We start from the raw sequence: 25,924 nt of genomic DNA, 5'->3' as shown, positions 1-25,924 counted from the left end.
TTTTGAGGATATTTTCATATTTGACGCATCAGTAACCAACACGATAACCGATACAATTCCCTCCGTTGACTGACTTGCCTTTTGCACGTGTTTGTGGCGGATGTCATCGGTAGGGCAGGATACGGTCACCTTTTCATCTAAACATGCTTATGATAATTATAGTCGGAGTCGTGCATGGACACTCTGTTAGGCAGATATTTATTACGATTATGAAGGGTTTTGTTGTTTTTATGTTGATTATACATATATTTTGAGGATATTTTCATATTTGACGCATCAGTGACCAACACGATATCCGATACAATTCCCTCCGTTGACTGACTTGCCTTTTGCACGTGTTTGTGGCGGATGCCATCGGTAGGGCAGGATACGGTCACCTTTTCATCTAAACATGCTTATGATATAGTCGGAGTCGTGCATGGACACTCTTTTAGGCAGATATTTATTCTGATTATGAAGGGTTTTGTCGTTTTTATGTTGATTATGACAGATATTTTTTTAGGATATTTTCATATTTGACGCATCAGTGACCAACACAATAACCGATACAATTCCCCCTGTTGATTGACTTGCCTTTTGCACGTGTTTGTGGCGGATATTTTCACATTTGACGCATCAGTGAGTGAGTGAGTGAGTAGGGTTTAACGCCGCTTTTAACAGTATTCCAGTTATATCGCGGCGTGTCAGCTTAATGTGGGAGGAAAGCCCGAAGTGATGCGGGTCTCAGACGTTTACCACTTCGGTGAAACCCATGAGCACGGGTATGGTGCTGACAAACCTAGAAACATAATCGGGGCGAACCGGGATTCGAACCCACAATCATAGGTTTCTGGCGTGCCCAAGGGACGCAACTCTGCACAGCAAATCGCGGCGCCTTAGACGACTGGGCCGTCCGTGCCCCCTGACGCATCAGTGACCAACACGATATCCGATACAATTCCCTCTGTTGACTGACTTGCCTTTTGCACGTGTTTGTGGCGGATGCCATCGGTAGGGCAGGATACGGTCACCTTTTCATCTCAACATGCTTATGATATAGTCGGAGTCGTGCATGGACACTCTGTTAGGCAGATATTTATCCTGATTATGAAGGTGTTTGTCGTTTTTATGTAGATTATGACAGATATTTTGAGGATATTTTCATATTTGACGCATCAGTAACCAACACGATAACCGATACAATTCCCTCCGTTGACTGACTTGCCTTTTGCACGTGTTTGTGGCGGATGCCATCGGTAGGGCAGGATACGGTCACCTTTTCATCTAAACATGCTTATGATATAGTCGGAGTCGTGCATGGACACTCTGGAAGGCAGATATTTATCATGATTATGAGGGTTTTTGTCGTTTTTATGTAGATTATGACAGATATTTTGAGGATATGTTCATATTTGACGCATCAGTAACCAACACGATAACCGATACAATTCCCTTTGTTGACTGACTTGCCTTTTGCACGTGTTTATGGCGGATGTCATCGGTAGGGCAGGATACGGTCACCTTTTCATCTAAACATGCTTATGATAATTATAGTCGGAGTCGTGCATGGACACTCTGTTAGGCAGATATTTATTACGATTATGAAGGGTTTTGTTGTTTTTATGTTGATTATACATATATTTTGAGGATATTTTCATATTTGACGCATCAGTGACCAACACGATATCCGATACAATTCCCTCCGTTGACTGACTTGCCTTTTGCACGTGTTTGTGGCGGATGCCATCGGTAGGGCAGGATACGGTCACCTTTTCATCTAAACATGCTTATGATATAGTCGGAGTCGTGCATGGACACTCTTTTAGGCAGATATTTATTCTGATTATGAAGGGTTTTGTCGTTTTTATGTTGATTATGACAGATATTTTGTGAGGATATTTTCATATTTGACGCATCAGTGACCAACACAATAACCGATACAATTCCCCCTGTTGATTGACTTGCCTTTTGCACGTGTTTGTGGCGGATATTTTCACATTTGACGCATCAGTGAGTGAGTGAGTGAGTAGGGTTTAACGCCGCTTTTAACAGTATTCCAGTTATATCGCGGCGTGTCAGCTTAATGTGGGAGGAAAGCCCGAAGTGATGCGGGTCTCAGACGTTTACCACTTCGGTGAAACCCATGAGCACGGGTATGGTGCTGACAAACCTAGAAACATAATCGGGGCGAACCGGGATTCGAACCCACAATCATAGGTTTCTGGCGTGCCCAAGGGACGCAACTCTGCACAGCAAATCGCGGCGCCTTAGACGACTGGGCCGTCCGTGCCCCCTCACGCATCAGTGACCAACACGATATCCGATACAATTCCCTCTGTTGACTGACTTGCCTTTTACACGTGTTTGTCGCGGATGCCATCGGTAGGGCAGGATACGGTCACCTTTTCATCTAAACATGCTTATGATAAAGTCGACGTCGTGCAAGGACACTGTGTTAGGCAGATATTTATCCTGATTATGAAGGGTTTTGTCGTTTTTATGTTGATTATTACATATATTTTGAGGATATTTTCATATTTGACGCATCAGTGACCAACACGATATCCGATACAATTCCCTCCGTTGACTGACTTGCCTTTTGCACGTGTTTGTGGCGGATGCCATCGGTAGGGCAGGATACGGTCACCTTTTCATCTAAACATGCTTATGATATAGTCGGAGTCGTGCAAGGACACTGTGTTAGGCAGATATTTATTCTGATTATAGGGGTTTTGTCGTTTTTATGTTGATTATTACATATATTTTTTTAGGATATTTTCATATTTGACGCATCAGTGACCAACACGATAACCGATACAATTCCCTCCGTTGACTGACTTGCCTTTTGCACGTGTTTGTGGCGGATGCCATCGGTAGGGCAGGATACGGTCACCTTTTCATCTAAACATGCTTATGATATAGTCGGAGTCGTGCATGGACACTCTGTTAGGCAGATATTTATCATGATTATGAAGGGTTTTGTCGTTTTTATGTTGATTATGACAGATATTTTTTGAGGATATTTTCATATTTGACGCATCAGTGACCAACACGATATCCGATACAATTCCCTCTGTTGACTGACTTGCCTTTTGCACGTGTTTGTGGCGGATGCCATCGGTAGGGCAGGATACGGTCACCTTTTCATCTAAACATGCTTATGATATAGTCGGAGTCGTGCATGGACACTCTGTTAGGCAGATGCTTATTTTGATTATGAAGGTGTTTGTCGTTTTTATGTAGATTATGACAGATATTTTGAGGATATGTTCATATTTGACGCATCAGTAACCAACACGATAACCGATACAATTCCCTTTGTTGACTGACTTGCCTTTTGCACGTGTTTATGGCGGATGTCATCGGTAGGGCAGGATACGGTCACCTTTTCATCTAAACATGCTTATGATAATTATAGTCGGAGTCGTGCATGGACACTCTGTTAGGCAGATATTTATTACGATTATGAAGGGTTTTGTTGTTTTTATGTTGATTATACATATATTTTGAGGATATTTTCATATTTGACGCATCAGTGACCAACACGATATCCGATACAATTCCCTTTGTTGACTGACTTGCCTTTTGCACGTGTTTGTCGCGGATGCCATCGGTAGGGCAGGATACGGTCACCTTTTCATCTAAACATGCTTATGATAAAGTCGGAGTCGTGCATGGACACTGTGTTAGGCACATGGTTATTTTGATTATGAAGGGGTGCTGTCGTTTTTATGTTGATTATGACAGATATGTTTTGAGGATATGTTCGTATTTGACGCATCCGTGACCAACACGATATCCGATACAATTCCCTCCGTTGACTGACTTGCCTTTTGCACGTGTTTGTGGCGGATGCCATCGGTAGGGCAGGATACGGTCACCTTTTCATCTAAACATGCTTATGATATAGTCGGAGTCGTGCATGGACACTCTGTTAGGCAGATGCTTATTTTGATTATGAAGGTGTTTGTCGTTTTTATGTTGATTATGACAGATATATTTTGAGGATATGTTCGTATTTGACGCATCCGTGAACAACACGATATCCGATACAATTCCCTCCGTTGGCTGACTTGCCTTTTGCACGTGTTTGTGGCGGATGCCATCGGTAGGGCAGGATACGGTCACCTTTTCATCTAAACATGCTTATGAGATTGTCGGAGTCGTTCATGGACACTGTGTTAGGCAGATGTTTGTTATGATTATGAAGGGTTTTTGTCGTTTTTATGTTGATTATGACAGACATGTTTTGGGGATATTTTCATATCTCTTTCAACACCAGTCAACCAGAAGTGTTTACTGCTCGGACACCGAGTTCCCAGAGACTCTTGTGTGATAGATGAAGCCAACATTTATCAAAGAAAATATCTTCTCGTAAAATATATTTGCTACTACATGTTATACACCATTTGAAAGGTCTGATCCCATGGTTTATAAATGTGAAAGTTATGTTTTTCACATTATTTAAATAATGCATTTACAACTTAATTAAGTTCGTTGTAAATAAAAAATGTAAGCTTACACGTTGTTAACATCCAGATTAAGGACCAAGGAAGCGAAAACTTGACGATTTTCGGCAAATATAAGATTTCATAAAATCCACTTACCTATTTCTGTTTTATTTTCATTGTTTACGAAATTGGAAAATCATTTTAAAAAGAATTATAAATAGTTTCTGTCATCACCCATTTCCCGATAACAGCGGCTGTCCGCTCAGTAACATGAAGAAATACCGCCGTTTTCGAGGCTTCGTATGAATAACACGTTCGTCGAAGAATGGCATATGACACATCGCTAGAAAGCTTATGCCTTCATCTACACGCCTGGTTTTTTTCGTAGTTATAACAAGCGATTTCATTGGATTAATATTGGTTTCTAATGACGCTTTCTTGCCGAAATCTGCTACAAGTTTCGATATTAGTCAATTCTGAGCACATGACCTAATGCAGTCAATCAAATTACAGCTGTGATTCCAAGCTCGTGTTTGATATATTTGAGAAGTTGGCGAAAGAATTTTGTTAAATCGTGTTATTCTGAACGTTTTAAGCATGAAATCACGATATATATTAAAAATATAAAACTTCGTGAATGTATCGTGCTAGGTTACGAGCTGTGACAAGATTTTTCATGCATATATTTTTGCATTTAACATCGTGTCCGAGCCGAGAATTCAAGGCGACGAAAACCGAGATGTCATTTGACTTACATTACACGCGATCGCACGAAATGATGGAAATAATAACTTAGATATGTAAGTTTGATTACTTTTAGATATATTTTTGTTGATTTTATTTATTACTTTGTATAATATATTTAAAGATTTGTTTAGAACGTCTTTATTTTGCTCTTTGACATGTTCGATGTTGACCCGTTGTCGAAATTTGTGTCCGAGAATTTTATTTTCAATAACATCGCGGTAAATAGTGAATAATTTTTTAATTTATCGATAAAAAATGATAAATTGAAATGGAATACGTATTTCAGACATTGTGAAATGTGATAGATTTAATAAATGAATGATATCACAGGTAGGTCCATAAAACTATATATTATTTTGACGTGACTACGGCTTGGCCGGTTAACCGGCCAACGGTGTCTGGAGACTCGATGCTTCTTGGCCGGATAACCGGCCTACGGTGTTGAAAGAGATATTTGACGCATCCGTGACTAACAAGATATCCGATACAATTACCTCTGTTGACTGACTTGCCTTTTGCACGTGTTTGTGGCGGATGCCATCGGTAGGGCAGGATACGGTCACCTTTTCATCTAAACATGCTTATGATATAGTCGGAGTCGTGCATGGACACTCTGGAAGGCAGATATTTATTACGATTATGAAGGGTTTTGTTGCTTTTATGTTGATTATGACAGATATTTTCATATTTGACGCATCAGTAACCAACACGATATATGCCACTGAAAGAAGTTATACCTGATGTTGACACTTTCAACGAAGGTCGGTCAATTTCTGTGGACCAATATTTCTGTCAATTGTATTGATTCTGCTTACATTACAGTTGTGATATAATTGATTTCATCTATTGTTTGTGTATGAACTAGAGATGCGGTGCCTGCAACGCGCGGAGCGACTGCTGGCTATTGGCATGCTGGAAACTGGCAGAAGTCAGCGTGCAGTGGCCAATACGTTTGATGTTTCACAGTCTGTGATTGGCAGACTATGGAACAGGTACCAACAAACCAAACAATATTGACGATCGACCCCGTTCAGTGCGTCCCAGGTTAACGACAGGACCATAGGATCGATTGATCCAAAACCAGGCTCTACGCACTAAAAGCATGTAGCATGGCAACTTCGTTAACTAACATGAGGTGGGCACCCCTAAGAAAACTAAGCATGCCTTGTAAAGGTTTCGCTCTACAGCGCGCCTTATTATTATCACTTCATATCGCTCATTGTGACGTAAGAGATATGACGTCACAGTCATATATATAGAAAAGCGCCAAATAGAAAGCTTCATTTGAATATTTTCGTAACTGCAACTTTGCATTTTTTTAGCCTGTAATTGTGCATAAAATTATTTCAATATGCCTACCGACAATGACTGTAAAATAAGTACTATTCTAAAAATATTAGCTCCGGCGGTGATGCCGCAATCAAATCGGCTGTTTCAATCAGAGAAGGTTTATTGTGATTTGAAACCCCTGACTGACCAATCTTCATCGAGTATTTCCATATTCATGGTAGAATGAATGGCTCACGACTGATCCAAAAATGTCATCTTTGAAATTTCGCGTCTTACCCCTATAGTCCTTGAAGATCGTTCGCGGTCATAACATCTACTGTCATACTTGCCTACCGGTTGCAATGTGTTCCCAAGTCATTCATTATATCATACAACTACAGAAAGTGGAAAGTAGATCATCATCATCATCACGATGGAGATGTATCCTAGTGGTTAAAACGTTGCCTCGTCATACCGTCAACGTAACGTGATTCCCTAATTGGCCACAATGTTCATGAACATTTTCCGAAACCGAATCAGCATGGCGTAAAAGGCAAAACAGTGAAGAAAATTACAAGAATTAATCACTGAAAATAAGTGATGACACACGATGTTCGCGAAAAGGGTTTGTATGTCCTGCTCTACTTCAACCTTATTAAAATCAGATCTTAGTTCTTGCTACCGCTAAACAAAGATCTGGGAACATCCCATTACGGGTCACGTCAGAACGACCTTTTGCAAACTTTGACCGACCAATGAAATGACTGACAAGAAATCGATATTAGCCAATCATAAGGCACCTTTCTCGAGTTTTACGACACTAGTTACAAACTGGCGACTACGCTTCGAAACATATTTTGACGTATTCTCGATTAAAAATGTTAAAACTGATAAAAAGAACATTCTGGAATGGCTTATACATGGCCTAGATTGTATGGATATAATCATAAAACTCGTAACTGTTGTTCGGAATACCCTCTGTTAAATATTTCGAGGTTGCATGATAAGAAAACATATTCCGACTGTCACTGTCATGATCTGGTAAGCGACGCTCTGTTTGGTAGGTCGTTCTGACGTGACCCGTAATGGGTTGTCCTCAGATCTATGTTTAGCGATAGCGACAACTAAGATCTGATTTTTATGTGATTGGCTCTACTTGCAGTTCCCGCCACTCACACAGTTTTCGTTAAAAACACGTGTCAATTGCTGCCTAACGCAACGATGTTGCCTTGTGTGGTGGCCTATAAATAGTCTAGTCTGGACTTGACAACCCAGTAGTGAGCAATGATCCATGCAGGTACCGCTTTATCAGCCACGTCAGCCTGACCAACCAGTCTATGGTATATTCACTCATTCACTTCACAATTGGTTTTACTATTATTTTCAATTCGCAGGACAAGATGGCGGCTGCCGTCGACATTGTAATGATGACATTAATAACAGGTAGGTGAAATAATTCAACATTTTGGTTGTCTAAATGATCAGTGATGTTTGTGTTATTATGTACAGGAAGATATTAACGAGCTCAGTATACATCTATATGTCATATCTATAAAATAACATGGGGGCACGGGTGGTCGAGTCGTCTAAGGCGCGGCAATTCGCTGTGCAGAGTTGTGTCCCTTGGACAGGCCAGAATCCAATGATCCTGGGTTTGAATCTCGGTTTGTCGCGATTATGTTTCAAGGTTTGTCAGCACCATGCCCGTTGTCACTACTTTCACCAAAGTGGTAAACGTCTGAGACCTGCATCACTTCGGGCTTTCCTCCCACATTCAGCTGACATGCCGTGATATAACAGGAATATTGTTAAAAGCGGCGTTAAACACAACTCACTGAATCAATCACTATATCATAACAATAGACGCCGGATGTCCTTAGCCATGCGTTACGTTTTTCTTTGTGTAACTGGCGGATTGATTGCACATATCACTTATTAATGAGGTACATATTATTCAGAAAGCTAATGCCACCTAAACGTAACAACTTGCGGTTACGTTACATACTATCCCAGGTCCTTAGATGGCGCGCTGGGGCATGTTGAATACCCTGGATACGGTCACCTGGGAAGTTATCCAAACTCAGTCTGTGTTGATGTACTTCAGTAGCTATTGATTTTCCCATTAAAAACTGTTATTGTACAAAAACATGAAAAGACAAATCATTTCAAAATGAGCCTGAACTATTACCTGGGGATGTGTACTAGTTGGCAGTCAGAGGATGTTGCACAAACTCAGAGGATGTCAATATTATATTGTTATCGAAGCCCAGCGTAACGACAAACAACCTCGACCCGTTATTCCCAGACAACAGAAGCCGACATTATTTGTTGATGATATGGTGCAATATTGACACTCGACGTGTCTCGAACAGTGGATAACTTAAAATATATTACTCAAAAGACGTTAAGGATCATCCGACTCTTTCAAAATGCTATAGTTATCCATCATGCCATGAGTGAGTGAGTGAGTAAGTCGGGTGTAACGCCAATTTTAACAGTATTCCATGAGTTATATCACGGCGTGTCAGCTTAATGTGGGAGGAAAGCCCAAAGTGATGCAGGTCTCAGACGTTTAACACTTCGGTGAAACCCACGAGCACGGGTATGGTGCTGACAAACCTATGAACATAATCGGGGCGAACCGGGATTCGAACCCACAATCATAGGTTTCTGGCGTGCCCACGTAACGCAACTCTGCACAGCGAATCGCGGCACCTTAGACGAACGACTGGGCCACCCATTAACTATCAGCCATTTCCTTTGCCTTGAACATACTGGCCCGTGTCGACTGTGAACCACTGGTCATTTTCTCATTCCTCATCTATATGTATGTGATTTATGTATAGGCTGTCGCCTTACTGATAGCCTTACTCCCGCCAACAGTGACTTCAGCGTCCAGTCTCCCCACCTCCATGACGACATGGACTTTGTACACAGACAAGCGATCCTGGAATGAAGCACAGTTCCTCTGTGAAGCTTTGGGCGCTCATCTGTTGTATCTGAAAGACACCGCTATGGAGGGCCTGGCTGATCAACTAGCACAACAAGAACCCTGGTCGCCGCATCTTGGCGTGTAAGGAACAAACATGTTTCTTTGTTTGTTGTTTAATGCCACACAATTCAGGTGTTCATCGCCGTGATATTGCTGGAATATTGCTAAAAGCGGTGTAAAATAATACTCACTTTATCATACGGTATAGACACTGATGCTTTTATAATTCTGTTTACGCAAAAAGGAGCAGTATGATCACGAGGGGTACATGTGGTTTTAAGCGTCCCGCGTAACGTTTCATACCACGATCAGGGGCGACTGGTACATAACGGGGGACGCATAAAACCCCTTGTACCCCGAGTGATCCTGCTTCAACGAATTTATCTTACAAACATGTTTTAATCTGCCGTTGTAAAATGAATTAAAACAAATTCAAAATTGATAAAAAAAACAGCTGTTCGATTGAGCTGAGGATAACTTGTTCTGTTCTGAGACTTTCATTGACTCGGAAAAAGCTTGATGATTGTGGCTTTGAAGTAAAAGGGATTTATTCTTCCGTTCAGAAATCCACGTGCAGCCTGTCTTCTTCGTAGCGGGGTATAAAAGATTTATAGTATTTTATCAAGATCACGTAAACCAATAAGATCTCAACATTCTGACATGGAGGTATAATAATGATACTTATATGACGGAATATACTTTGATTTATACAATTATACATATATTACACTATGTATACACTGATACTTATTGTACACGATATATATACTGATATTTATAGTGCACGGTATACATAGTGATACTTATATTATACGGAATATACACTGATACTTATACGGTTATAATGTTATATATGTTATAAGTGCATTGGGTTTAAAATACTAACGTGATTGCTGGTGTTTCTCCTCAAGACTGAAGTCCCACTCTATTGGACTATATAACATGGTCGAGACTGTCCCGGCCAGCTATTCATGGCTGGACTGTGAGCCAGCGGGCACAATCACCGCCAACTGGGCCTCTTCGCGGGAACCATTGTTACAGACGATGCGTTTGTGCCTCAGGCGGCTCCCAGGTGCCGGGTACGCAACCGCCGATTGCAAGGATGACAATCAATATGTCTGCGAGAAGGTTGGAGGTAAGGTTGGAAGCAATGAAAATTCATGAATATAATAAATAAGTCTTCTCATCTAGCAAGTTGATATTATGCAGGTTGTTCATATACGAGTATACAAGTATGCGATAGATGAATGTGTTTCCATATTTAGGAGTGAGTGAGCGTATGTCCGTTAAATGTCACAGTCAGCGTCACACATGAAACTATTGACCATGTAATATAAATATCGAGTTGAAATTAAAAATCGCTTTTTTGGCAAATGGAAAATCTTAAATTTATCGGGGAGTGATGTGCGTTTGGCTCGGGGGATTAAATCCTTCCCATCTAGGCCCACCACGGAAACGCGTAATGATCCGCGTGGGTGATCCTGGCACGGTCAGGCTGGTTAGGCTCATCATCAGCTCAGGGCCCTCGCCCCCTCTACACGCAGCCCAGAAAGCGAATGGGACTTCTCCAAGGAAGCACTGCCTAGTCAAACCCACCCAGAACCTTTCGGAGAATATGAAGACTCCCCAACACTGCAGCCTTCCGAATTACCCAGAAGAGCTGTATTCCGGGTAGCAAACCCGGGTACTCTCCCAATGTCAGTCAACAGATTGGGAGGTACCAAACCTAAGGCACCGAGAACAATGGGGAGTCGGTCAACTTGGTACTTGGGATGCAAGCGTGACATTTCGAAAGCGAGGTCCGTACATTTGCCATGTTTTTCCTCAATCTTGTCAATCACATTAATTTCAAAGGGGACAGAAAGTTCAATAATATAAATGATTTCATTGGATTTATCAAAAAGGACAAGATCAGGTTTGTTGGCCTAGATACGTCTGAGGCTATAAATGGGCCTATTCCAAAGACTTTTGTATTTATCATTTTCCATGACGCCCTCTACATATTCCGGGTCGTACTATTGGTGGACCTCTGTGTCAAAACCACAAGCATGGCGAATACTGTAATAAAATGATCGAGCCACCCCATCATGCCGTTTAAGATACTGTGTTTATGCCAAAGTTGGGCATCCACTGACAATGTGTTAGGCAGTCTCATTAAATTCATAAAATAATCTACATTTCATATTTACATTCTGATGCAAAATCACACATTGACGGTTTCGAGTGGGATGTGACTGGTCCTGAGCAGCAAACGGAAAGCCTTCTGTTTCACTTTTCAGGCCAGACGACTTCATCCAAGTGAAGGACTCTGCAGGATTGCTGATCTTCTCAACACACTGCACATAAACTCGATGCCGTTGTCGTTCAGAAAGCCTCTCCTTGTAAAACTTGAGTCTGGGCCGATTTGATATGGCACTTCGCTTGGTTGACACTCATTTCTGTAGCGTCAAGCAATACAGAACCATCAACAAAATCAACACCGACATTGAGATCATGTCCCACATCCTTGGCTCGTTTTAGAAAACTGTGGAATGCCTTGTTTTCATCATGAGTCTTGACATGCTTCACAAAAGGATCATCAGACAAATAAATGTGTGCAAAAGAGCACAAAACAATTAATTATTATTACCCATAGGGTTAGAAATAACAATATCACCAGTGTATTGATTACGTCATCCGGACGGCATTGTTGACGTCATTCGAATTGTTACGTGAGGATGGAATGATGACGTACTAAGAAAGGTCGTCAGAGCTGTTTGTTAAGTTTGTTGACGTCATTCGACAATTATGGTTTTCTGAGATGGTGGTCGCATATTTCTAAAGGCGAGCTCAAAAGGATTGAGGAAAATTTGATAAATACACACGCATGTGTGTCATACTAATTTTATGAAACTCGTGACAAAATTCATGTAATACCCTCGCTCTCGCTTACGAGGTACAAGAATTCTGACACTTGTTTCGTAAATTCAGTATGACACAGATATAATCTCTACATTTATTGACCTAATTTTATCCCAAACTCTTTCAACTTATGTTTGTATATAATAAACTTGCGCTTGTTTTCTGTATGTACGTTTCTATCTCCGAGTGTGTGAGGTTCTACGTCGTTATTACATCAACCCCACCGCGAAGAAATCCACGAGTGGACTTCACACATGTTCAATTAATCGGTCCCATTTCTTTTATGTAAGACAACATACTTTTATGAATAGGCAGGAAAGCATTTTAAGTAACCAATTTGTGTGCATCATGTTTGAGGTTTTAATACCGACAGTAAGCACCTACTCCGAGACGTCGTGTGCAGTCACCACAAATATAACACCAAATCACCTTTCCGAGGGAGTTAGTGAGTTGGGTTAAAGGCCGCTTTAAACAGTAGCCCAGTGATATCACGGCGTGTCAGTTTATTGTGGGAGAAAAAGCCTAAAGCGGTATGGTGCTGACAAACCTACAAACATAATCGGGAAAAAACAGGTTTCGAACCCATAATCATAGGTTTCTGGCGTGCCCAAGGGACGCCACTCTGGACAGTTAATTGCTTCTCCTCAAACCATTAGTCCACCCGTGCCCGAGTCACCTTTGTGAAAGGTGCGTTGTATATAAACCACACACTTTCGATAGGGACACTGATAATTTTTATTCATGATACACAATATATGTATATGTGTACTGCATAACTTAGAATGAAACTGAGCTATGTCAGCTTAATGCTGTAGCATGCAAAACATTGCTGTAGTGTGCAGTTTACTGACGTTTTGTGCAGATTAATTAAGTGCCGTGCAGATTATTACTGTAGCAAACAGCTTAATGTTGTAGCGAGCAGATAAATATTGCAGCATACAGACAAATGCATTAACCAAATTATCTATAGACTAGAATTCACGTTTCCAGCTCTAACAATTTCTCGTGGGGGCTGAGAAGTACATCATCGACCAAGCAATCTGTATATATCGAGGCTAGCCATAAGTACAAAAGGTCGACTTCGTTTGGGTTAGCTCACTGAAAACATCCGCAACGTTAAGATTAAGATTTCTTTGACACTCGTTCTCAGTCTATTGTGTCTTTGCCCAAGGACCATGTTCACAAGCATACACGTCAATATACAATTATCACAAGTAAATTGTTTAACAGATTAAAGGCTGGCTTCTTCTTGACATCGCATTCAATATCAGTCAATCGATCATGGTTATTACCATGGTTATGACGGGGGACCAGTCTCAATCAATCAATCTTCATGTTCTCAATACTGAAAGGCCACAGGCCCATAGTACTCGTATTGCAATGTGTAAGCGGAGATGCTGTACACACAAATTACTTTCTGATTGGCATGGCATGATAAGTATACTTTGATGTTCAGCCCTTTCTCAGGCTCACATCCATTAAACAGCTTTCAGTATACTCAGTTCATTAGTCATCCACTGGCTTCCAATTATCTTAATCACCTCTCTGTGTCCATCACTAGTAACTGTATAAACTTACATGTCAATAAGTATATATATATACCTATGTTGTTTAGCCCTATCCATCACTTGCTTGATAAAGGTGTTCGGATCAACACCGAAACGTCGCACTAATTGTAATAAAGAAGTTGTTCATCCATAGAACTCGTCTTACTTCATCACACCAACTTCTAAATGCCACTCAAAGAAGCTTTCAGTAGATAATAACTTATAGTAGATACATTTACTTGATAAATCAACAATAGAAGTCCGCTGTTGGGTGGATATATCACCAATAATTGCCATTCACCACAATGATTGTTCCATAATAACCGTAACCACATTTATAGAGTAAGTTCATCACATAATAAGCCCAATTCTTAGATCCATGTGTTTCATACAACAACATCACCTTGTAACATTTTCGTGGTAATTGGTTACATGGCATTTTAAGCTATTTCAAGTAGTATTTTATGACTAATATATTGTGAAACATAACGGTAAACACCCACATTCTCCTTACACTATTACATTGGACGTACCTTGTTTCGTACCTAGAAATCTTTTACATGATTAATATGAATAGCTTAATCGATTGAGATTCACAAAGCCCCATACTGCAGAGCCAAATAACAGAATTGGAGAAATCATGTTATCAAACAATTTAAAGAATGTCTCATATGAAAGGTCACTTAAATTTTGTAGCTTATGTAACAGACCGAACAGTGCCTTCTTCCATTGAATCGCTGCATTACAAGTATGTTGTTTCCACGATAACTTATTTGTAATGTAACATTGTAATATTTATAGAAAGTAACTTTTTCTAATGTTTTGCCTTTGAAATACCATATTGCCTTCTTCTCTTACTTCTAATTGACTTATTAACCGTTTTTAGGTCTACTACAGTAGTTGAGATCATAACTATATCATCAGCAAAGAGTAACATAAATATTTTCATAATTTCTTGGTGTATTTGAATACCCCGATTCAATTACGTTTTATCTGTTAGGCAAGTTCATTACTAATGAGTAGAGAAAAGGGCTTAACACACAACCTTATCGCACTCGTGTCTCAAAGTTAAGAATATCTGAATATATACCATTATTTCCAACACACAATTTTATATCTGGATAGATATTACATATTAATATTCCCATTTGGTTACTTATCTTTTGAGAAAGAAATATAACCATAATTCACATCTACCTATTGAATCGAATGCAGAGAAGTCCACAATAATTGCGTACAATTTTCCATGTTAGCTCTGTAAAATAAATATGTTATCCGTAGTGGAATACCCACGTCTAAATCCCGCTTGTTCTTCGCCTATCTTCTCGGAATTCGAACCTACGATCATAGGATTCTGGCCTGCCCAAGGGGCGCAACTTTGCACAACGATTTGCGGAGCCTTAGACGACTGGACCACCCGTGACCCTTAGTGTGAAACGCGCATTGTAACATGTGTGTCGATTTTGTGTGAGACATCAATGATGCCATGGAGAATACGCTGTCATGTTTTCTACAGGACGACAACATCTACTTTTCACCACTATTTTGCCTTCAGTCGAGGATGATTATTTCCTCGCGTTGACGTTTTATACTTATGACATGGAATGCCCCCAGACCAATTGTATTTGTTAATCAATTTCGTTTAAAAAAAACAACACAAACGTTGTCTTGCACTCCTTCGTGGTGCCAGGAGGGGCGGTCGGGTAGCCTAGTGGTTAAATCGTTTGCTCGTCACGCCGATGACCCGGGTTCGAATCCCGACATGGTTACAATGTGGGAAGCCCATTTCTGGTGTCCCCCGCCGTGATATTGCTGGAATATTGCTAAAAGCGGCGTAAGATCATACTCACTCACTCACTCACTCGTGGTGCCAGGATTCATTGAACGCGGGTTCGAAATACCAGAATATTCCTAAGTTTGCCCATATATGTGGTGGTGGGTTTCACCCAATCGCCTGCTTCTTTATGCTTTCCACAACAACTGAAACGCTTTACAAGCGACGTTGAACACAAGTCTCTCATAATATCATTTGACCAGAATTCTACCTTTTCCAGGCACCTGCAATTATGAGATGGTCCCTGACAGTCGTGGCGTAGACGGCTCCCCCTATGAAGCAGGTGCCCTGCCTGTGAGTGAGTGTCAAGGTCTGTGTGACGCGGCTGTGGAGGGTACCCAGGAGTGTTGGGCTTATACCTCATCACCAACTAAGTGTGATCTACACTTCGCCTCAGACTCAACGCATTTTGACATTGCGACGAATGTAGCCAACTCTAACGGCGAACAGCTGTATAAAAAGAAGTGTTTTGCAAGTGAGTTATACAATATCACAACATCGCCAATTGTTTAATAGTTAAAGAGACTTTAGAGCACCGGTTAATACTTTCGTCTTATAGATGGTCACTATGTGGTAAGGTGGAGCCCAGACACATGTATATGCTGATAAAGCACTGTATAGTACGTAGTTTTCAGGCGTGAAAACGTGAATATTTCAGCATGACAATCCTAAACAGGAAATTCTATAAAACTGTGCAGTTTGCTTCGAATATGAATGGTTTGTTTGTTTTCCTGTTGTTGTTGTTTGTTTGTTGTTTAACGCCGCACTCAGCAATATTCCAGCTATGTGAAGGCGGTCTGTAAATAATCGAGTCTGGACCAGACAATCCAGTGATTGACATAATGAACATCGATCCACGCAGTTGGGATACGATGACATGCATCAACCAAGTCAGCGAGCCTGACCACCCGATCCCATTCCTCGTCTCTTATGACAAGCATAGCCGTCTTTTACGGCAAGAATGGGTTGCTGAAGACCTATTCTACCCCGGATCTTCACGGGTCCCTGTGATGTTGCTAATCGGACTCAATAATCAATAAAGACCTTCATGCCACGACGGTCTCGTAACACTCTGCGCTCTATGTTTTACTTTAAGAACGTCTTTAGCGTGATCCAACAAGACAAAGAGCTTTGAAGTGCCTTTGTTTTCTTCGAACTGAACCCAAGTCGGCACAATGTCACACAGTGTTCATAATGACGCGCCAGGGAACATAAACAAAAGTAGTGAGATTGTCAGGCCAAGAGATGCTTTCACAGATTACCGTTATAACCCGGCTGATGTCTGCGTGTTACGTTTTACAGATGTGGTCAATGGGACCAACTTTCCAACTTTCAACCTCATCTCTGCAAAACCTTTCACTCCATGTCCTGGATCAGTGGGCTCTGAGAGTACATCAGGTGAGGTGGGGTGAGGTGAGGTGAGGTGAGGTGAGGTGAGGTGAGGTGAGGTGAGATTGGGTTTAACGTCGCGTCCAAGATTATTGCATTCATATAGCGACGTACATGCACGTGTGTGTGTGTGTGTGTGTGTGTGTGTGTGTGGCTGCTTGTACTAGTCCGGACTGATGCCGATTTATAGTGCTAGCTCACTGAGATACCATGCCGCGGTTTAACATGAATACTCAGACACAGTATACTGACTCCGAGCCGACCAGTCCTTGTTTTAGCCCCATAATGCCGAGCGCCAGACAGGGTAGCAACAAGTACTATCTTTTAACGTCTTTTGGATTGACGCGGCCGGGGATCGAACCCCGGACCTTCCGCTCTCCGGGCGGACGCTCTACCACTAGACCACAGAGCCGGTCACATCAGGGGAGTAAATGAGGGCGTTTAGCATCAGTTGAGTGAGTGAGTGAGAGTGTTAAGACTCAAGTGAGAGAGTTCTTAGTATCAGATGAGTGAATGGGGGATGGGGGTGGGGATGTCGTTAGTATCAGGTGAGTGAGTGAGTGAGGGTGTTTAGACTCAAGTGAATGAGTGCGTTAAGTATCAGATTAGTGACCGAGGGGGCTTAGTATCAGATGAGTGAGTGAGAGAGGTGAGCATCGGGTGAGTGAGTAAGGAAGTCGATCACTGGTCTTCTGCGTGACAAGAAAAAGCTATAACCACCAGACCATCCACTGCGCCGAATATGTTTTGGATTCGGCAATATGTGCTTTCTCTCTTTGATGACGAGATGTCCGTAATTCGTCTTGAAAGTAAGATCCCATCTCACACCCATCCATCTACACCCCTCATCCCGAAAAAGTTTTGACTACACTTTATCTAACTGGAATGTGGAAGAAGTCATTTACTCTGATCCTGGGAAACAGTCTTTCGAACTAGTATGTCAACCAGTGTCGATCGAGGGGCATTCATGTATCTGCCCTCTGTGACCTTCACGTTTAAATCACAATTTTTTTTATTAATTGATTTGCCAAAATACAAAAAGCCAATCATGCCATTATTATCCCTACCTGCCCCATTTGATGAATTGTCAGCCATTACAGACAATATTCGCAAATCGTTTCTTTCGTTCGGACAAACTACAAGAATAAATGATAACGCTTCCCTTCGAAAACAATGACGCAAATCTATCAAAACCTCTTTCGTTTCAGTGTATACCTTCTTTTCTACAAACGTTACGTGGTTTGAAGCAATGGCCATCTGTACCAGCAACAGTCAGCAGCTCGTTGTCCTCTCTACAACAGATGATGCCCTTAAGCTCCACAAGTTATTCGGGTCTTATGGGTCTGTATCTCAAACAGCAGGCTTTTGTTCATGATTCATGTCATAAACAAATATATGTCCCAAATATTTATTGCGTTTAATCTGTGTATTCAAACAGTCACAAAAACAAGGCACCAGACAGCTCTTAATGTTTAAAAGGCCAATAGTTTAGTCGAATAATAGAGACAAAAATCTTTCCATAATCATAAGAAATCTCTTCTAAAAGCAGAGTCTATTATAAACAAAGAGTAGGGAAAAAATCTTGGAACCCAAACAGTATGTTCTCAGGTAATGAATTGTTCATGACGGTTTAGAACAGTAACTATATGATGCGTATATGAACCAGGAGAAGAAACAACTATTTAAATCTATAAGAAATTTGCCCCAAAACAAAATCTCCTTAAGGGCAACAAAGTGTAATTTGGTTTGTGCCAACTGCTACACTTGTTAATTACAGATACATTGTTCTCTAGCATATCCTTCTGGATGGGTTTAAGTGGAGCGACAGCGAGCGGGTATACTTGGGTCGACGATACAGCAATGACCTGGAATCACTTCCACCCCGGGTTTCCAAGCGTGGGCACAGAGACTCTGTGTGTAGCAGCTGTCCCTAACAACAGTAACAACACTTGGATCACTGACAACTGCCAACACAAGCGACCCTTTGTGTGTCAGAAGCCGGAAGGTCTGTATCTAGCCATTGTATAACAACGATAGTCCCCGACATTATACATACGGCTAGCACCAGCGATCCTTTGTGTGTCAGAAGCCGGAAATTGTATCTAGGCCAAGAGGCACTGTAACATGTATGCATTATTGTTAACATATATCATACTTACTTTTATGATACTATCACTAATATACTATGAAATGCAACACTTTGTGCGGAATATCTGCACTTGTATACATCGGATGTATTTTGAAAATCAACACATCGTTTTAAGTAACTAAATCAGTACATGCGCTATTGTGTCACTGGATTGCCTGGTCAAGACTCGATGGTTCACAGGCTACCGTCATATGGCAGGAATATTGCTGGGTGGCGTTTGGCATCCAACACTCACTTAGAAAGTGTGAGTGGTATGTGCTACCGGTAGTGAGGACATGATTACCCTTTTCGCGAACACCTGGTGTCATCATTGATTATCAGCGAAAGAATTCATATATTTAGTAAGTAAGGATAAGAATTTATGGATGAACAACTTCTTTATTACTATTAAGAGCGACATTTTGGTGTAGGTTCAAACACCGTTGTCAAGCAAGTGATATACAGAGTAAGGTTGCCAAGTATATACACAGGTAGGAGGCATTGTTTATACAGTAGAGTAGATATCAGATGTAGTTATACTGGAGTGGAGAAGCCTGTTATGTGCACACAAGGGTAGTAACGACAATCATCGGTGAAGTCAGTGAAGAACAAAGAATTAATATAAACAACACGATTGGGGTCTTTGATGAGTTGATGGTACGCAGGGGGTACCAAACCTACACCGAAACGTCGCTCTTAATTGTAATAAAGAAGTTGTTCATCCATAAATCTTTTCCTTCCTTTTTACTCCAACTTCTAAATGCCTCTCAAAGAAGACATTCATATATTGTATAATGAATCTTTTTCCGCAGATAAACGGAACTGATTATTTTCTGACGTGGGCGTTTTATATTTTCTCATTCCAGTCAAGTGTGCCTACCTTATACTGAACAGGGCTAAAGGCGTGACTTACACCGATAAGGGTAGCTTAGATCAGGCGGAATGTGAAGGCGAATGCCAAGCCCTCAGTGACTGCGTGGGTTACTCTCATTATAAGACACTGAGTAAGAAGTGCTACCTACACCAAAGTCCAGATCCACAACATCTGTATGACCCAAGTAACTACAAAACTGGAGAATACTTCTGGAAGCTGTACCGATGGTCATGTGACTTTGGTGAGTCTCGCTTGTGTTTGGGAACTACATTTTATCAGTGTAAAGATGTTGGTACCATTTAGTTCAGAAGTTTATCACGCACTGAGCTATCCGCTCAATTGAAACTTCCAGATATATATTTACTTGTGTTTTAAATTACTTAATTGCAAACTGAACTATTGACATATCATTACCTGAAATTACTGACATCACTGATCATAATTCTTAAGTTAAGATGTTTGGATTTGTTACTCTTTTCTGTCATGTGTTTAAATGTTTAATCTTCAAGAATATCGAACAAAACAAGTCTGGGCTGTACAGTAAAATTACCCATCCTACAGCCCAGACTTAGCCCCCAGTAACTATTTTTGGAAACAATTTCGGTTTGAAACAGATAAAAGACTCCGGTAAGTGTTCAAATGGTTTAATTTGCCATACTGACTTCAGAAAATGCGTGATTGCATAAAAAACCTTGAACATGCCAAAATGTCAATTTACAAATCAATAGCGTGTGTGACCACCTCTGGTTGCGATGGAAGCAACACATCTTCGTCTCATGGAATGGACCAGGCGTCGCACAAAGTCCTGTGGGATATCTGTCCATATCGGCTGGAGCATGTTTCGAAGTTCCTGGAGTGTCTGTGGAACACGTGGTTGACGTCGAATGCGCCGATCCATCTCATCCCACATGTGCTCGATTGGTGAGAGATCAGGGGAGCGAGCCGGCCAGGGGATGACATTCACGTTGTTTTGTTGAAGAGAATCCTGAACAATTCGAACAATATGAGGCCGGGCGTTGTCATGTTGAAAGGTTATGCCTGGGCCACGACGACGCAAAAACGGTAGAACAACAGGGCCGATTATCTCGTCGCGGTAGCGCTGTCCATTGAGATTTCCCTCTACCACTATCAAACGGGTTCTCTATCTTGCTGTAATCCCACCCCATACAATAACGATGCCGCCCCCGAACCGATCTTCTCCCATGACACAATGATTGACGTAACGTTCACCTCGACGTCGGTACACTCGAATCCGTCCATCGCTGTGGCTGAGGTGAAAACCAGACTCGTCAGTGAGTAGAACTTGTCCCCACGGCATGGCCGTCCAGCGTAGACGCTGTCTGCACCACTGTAGACGTGCTAGACGTGCTTGACGGTGGTTTCCTGTCAAAATGGGACGTCTGGCGAGTCTTCTGGCGACAATTCCTGCACATCTGAGGCGACGACGTACGGTTTGTGAAGATATTCGTCGAAGGCCAGGGATGCTTCTTGTAGTCACTGTTGCTGGCTGGAATCGATTTCGTAGGCGTGTTGTTCGAATCCAGTTGTCTTGTCGATTATTGGTTACGCGTGGCCTGCCTCTCCGAGGATGGTCTCTGACTGCATTCGTCTGTTGCCAACGTTGCCATAAACACCAAATGGTGTATCTGTGGACGTTAAACTGTCTTGCAACAACTCGTTGACTGGATCCTTCTTCAAGCATACAAATGGCTCGCAGACGCTAATTTCGGACAGGCGTGGCATTTCGTAATGTTGAATAATTGCGTAATTTTGTTGTTTTCCTGAGTGGTTGTTGTCAGCGCGATGCTAAACAATGCACATGGAATCCCGTTAACGCTTAATGTTTTTATACCCATTCTTGGGTAGTGAAATGCATGGGGCTTGCATAAAAGTCAACTTTTGCATGGAATGCATGCTTTTCTGTTGCAGTTGCGTTTTTGTGACTTGATTCCATACATGTTCAACACCATTGAAAACCAAACTTTACTTGCTTGAAAAATACACTAAAATATTGGTGTCACAGGAACTTTTGTTGTTGAGTATATTATAGATATTTAGGTCTAATCTCTTCTGGTTTTCAAATAAGTTTTCAAAAGCATCTTATACTTTGGCAAAGAAGGCAGAAAAGGCCCCCACTGTGGTAAAGCAATTTGAGATACGTTTTTCCGATATATCTATGCAGGCGGCCTTTAAAATCTTTGATTGCAAAACTCAGCCAATACTTTTATATGGCTCGTAAATTTGAGGTGGCGCAACTTGGAAACAATTGAAATCATTAACACTAAATTCTGTAAATTCAGACTAAACATTGGATAGAAAGCCTCGAACTACGCAGCCCTTTGAGAATTTGGTCGATACCCTATATATATGTACATATATAACCGGATTATAAAGTATTTGATTAGGTTAACGAGATTGCCACAGAACAGGTATGATAAGAACTGTTACATTATGTTGCAAACTTCTGACAATGAAGAGGATATATTCTAGGCGTAAGTTTTCAGAAAAGCTTGTTTTTGTATGGATTTGTATTTGTATGGATGGCACGAAAAGTTTCTGATGTTATATTTACTCGGAGATTGCAAGATAATTTGGAACAAAGAATGGACATCCCGGATCAATAATAGTTCTAGTAATACACACAATGTACCTTAGGCTTCATGGCGTCTTATACGAATAATGTTGTCACTAACTATTCAAAATCAGTGTCGACGAATAATGATCTACTGTACTTTATATAGTTTAGGTGGAATACATGAGTAAATGCGTAGATATTTAACTATGATTTCGGATATACTGCTTCCCCTGGAGACTCTAACATATTTGTAAAAGTAGGCGGCTAAATTTATTATGCTGATGAGGTTGTAATTTCACTTGAATAATACGGTCAAGAATGCGTGAAATCCTATCAAAATCAACTTCGTAATCGCAAAAAGTAATATGACTTCAAACGTCGCATCGAGCTCTGGCGGATCAACAGCGATGGAGTGAGGTGAACGGTTTAATAGTGCTAGCCGACGTTTAACATGGATACCCCCCCCAGACACAGTATACCGACTCCCTGCTGACCGGTCCTTGTTATATCCCTTTAATGCCGAGCCCCAGGCAGGGTAACAACAAGTATTATCTTTTAACGTCTTTTGGTATCACGCGGACGGGGATCGAACCACAGACCTTCCGCTCTCCTACAACGATGAAATTCATTATGTGATAAAAACTTAAACTAAAAAGACTTTTTCTTGAATTTGCTGGTTATACTACAAACCTGTTCCTCCTTGTTGTTATCATATTTTAAAGTATCGCGCTCTGTGAACACAATGTCAGAAGCAGCTGGCCGAGCGTTGTGCTATCGCCGGCAAATCAATTATTTCTTTTAATGTAAGATAAGTAAATAACACAAAAAGAAATGAAAGTCGACTATGTTGTGACAACCATTTGACATTTGGTTTGATTTCCCAAATAATTAAGCTGTCTCCATGTTTAGTTCCCAATAGTGTCAGGTATGCATGCAGGAAGTGATGCGGCTCCATGTTTCCATTTTACCAAAGTTGTACTCCTACGCACGTTGTTTGTTTTCCCTTTATTGAGCCAGTTTTCCATATTGGATACCTTTTGACACTCACCAAAACGGTGTATTCCACTTTATAAAGGTAGAATATGATGTAATATTTGATATTCAAACCATTGAAATGTACATGACTTTGTACACCTGAACAGTATAAGATAGTTGTGTTTACGATCTGCTTCGTAGATTTCACTTCTAAGCAGGCATTCCCATTTTTAAAAGTGTTGATTCCTGGTAATTTGTTTGTCCATAAATATTTTATAGAAATATGGAGAACCTTTTCAGGTTGTTAACAAATGAAATAGATTAAAATTAAAGGTTAATTTGGGTAACTAAGTTTCTTTAGCTTCTGAGTGCCCTGTAACTGACAGTTTTAGAATGAATCAGACTTAAATAGGTAAGATATTTAATTTCAATGTTGTATTTCTCCGTGAATTGTACATATGGGAGAATGTGTCCCTTTTATGAATCATTAATAAATCTGTTGCCCTTTGTAGACCATTATTGGTAGACAACCGTTTCCCCTAGTGGTTGTTATCATTTAACCAGATATTTTGCCAAAAAATCCCAACGGCAGGAATACAATTATTTTCTATTAAATCCCACCAAGACATCAGTAAATCTTCATAAAACTTATCGTATACTCTGGAAAAAATATATATGGCTTATGCTTCAGGTTATTGATCTCATACACATTGGCCATTCATTATAGGGGTATTTATGCATAAAGAGTGACAAAACACTCTCCACAAAACTATATGACAAGAGAGATGACTTAAACTTTCCAAAAATCAACTTTCCATTCATGTTGAGCAATATTCCAGCAGCTCCAGCCTTTAGCGTTTACATTTTGCAACTTGTGAGATACAATCGAGCATGCACTTTCTACCAAGATTTCAAAGCGCGTCATACAACTCTTTGCTCAGTAGTTTTGATCAAGGTTACAACATTCAAGGCCTCAGTAAAGGTTTCAGAAAGTTTTATGGTAGACATGTGGAAGATATTTCCAAATTTGACGCATCAGTGCCAAAAATGATGTCCGATGCAATTCCCTATTTTGCCTTGTACAATTATGTTCCAATATTTTTTCGGGTGAACAATTTACACGCCTCTACATGTGTTTGTGACGGATGCCACAGTTGGGGCAGGATACGCTCACCATTTCGCGAACACCTGGTATCATCACTATTTCTTAGTGATTCATAAACACAGGCTCATGATATAGTCGGAATCGTACAATCGACTCTGCTTTATGTAGAGATTTCTATTGGAAATGGAAAGGGTTTTGTCGCTTTATTTATTATTTTAGCATCATTGTTATGATGTACTGAGAACAATGGGGAGTCGGACAACTTGGTACCTGGGATGCAAGCGTGACATTAAAAATAAAAAAAGGCCAAATCTAATACGGCGCCAGGACCTGGTGGTATTTGAAACCGTTTCCTTGTGTCAAAAACACCATTACTTCACTGTTTTAATTCTCTTGTGGATACAGTGGATGTTACGCCTTGGTTGTGCAAGGGTCGAACAATACTTATCTGAATACACAATACAAAGTATTTACAGGATGTCTTACAGAGATCGTGTCATCATACTGCGCATCTAATGACATTATTTACATGGAGCAGATAGGAGCCAGAAAGGGATGTTGGGGTTGTAAGGATCAACTACTAGTTCAGAAAATGATCCTTGAAAAGGCTAAAACTTACCACCGTAACCTCTCAATGTGTTGGATAGACTACAGAAAAGCTTACGATTCTGTACCTCACGAATGGATTTTGAGGTCACAACGGAATGTATTGGCTTCCCGGAGCGGCTACTTGTTTTACTCAAGTCTTTAATGAATTGCTGGTCAACTCAACTTGAGATGTATTCGCAGGGGCAGGTGGTGACTTCGGAACCCATTTCTATCAGAAGAGGAATATTTCAGGGCGATTCTTTTAGCCCTTTGCTTTTCTGTTTGTCACTAAATCTTTTGAGCTTTTTTGCTCAGCAAAGAGGAAGGTTATCACCCGGGACCTCCTCAGCACAGATCCCCAACACCCCTTATTCACCTCCTTTACATGGATGACCTTCAACTTATTGCCAATGGAGGATCTACACTAAAAAAACTCAACCAGATTCTGCTTGTCGGGTCCTTTTCTAATGATATCGGCATATCCTTTGGACAAATGCAACATTCTTCATTTGAAACGTGGCAAGGTAGAGGAGGGAGGATCAGTCAGTTTACTTGGAGGAGGAGTTATTG

General features: G+C 40.9%; 1 protein-coding gene across 1 annotated transcript in view; it reads left to right on the top strand.

Annotated features, from left to right (window-relative positions):
- Positions 1-25,924, top strand: part of LOC124138521 — a 42,671-nt gene that overhangs the window by 11,692 nt on the left and 5,055 nt on the right. Inside the window, exons 2-9 of the mRNA XM_046505227.2 lie at positions 7,841-7,889; positions 9,330-9,519; positions 10,350-10,573; positions 15,941-16,195; positions 17,023-17,118; positions 18,318-18,450; positions 18,903-19,114; positions 20,104-20,352. Coding sequence (XP_046361183.2) covers positions 7,841-7,889; positions 9,330-9,519; positions 10,350-10,573; positions 15,941-16,195; positions 17,023-17,118; positions 18,318-18,450; positions 18,903-19,114; positions 20,104-20,352 — 1,408 coding nt within the window. The remainder of the gene's footprint in view (positions 1-7,840; positions 7,890-9,329; positions 9,520-10,349; positions 10,574-15,940; positions 16,196-17,022; positions 17,119-18,317; positions 18,451-18,902; positions 19,115-20,103; positions 20,353-25,924) is intronic.

The sequence above is a fragment of the Haliotis rufescens genome, unplaced genomic scaffold, assembly GCF_023055435.1.
Source record: "Haliotis rufescens isolate VD_foot unplaced genomic scaffold, xgHalRufe1.0.p SCAF_97, whole genome shotgun sequence".
Lineage (NCBI taxonomy): Eukaryota > Metazoa > Mollusca > Gastropoda > Lepetellida > Haliotidae > Haliotis > Haliotis rufescens.
The sequence above is the reverse complement of the archived record's forward strand: the minus strand, read 5'-3'. Positions and strand labels throughout refer to the sequence as shown.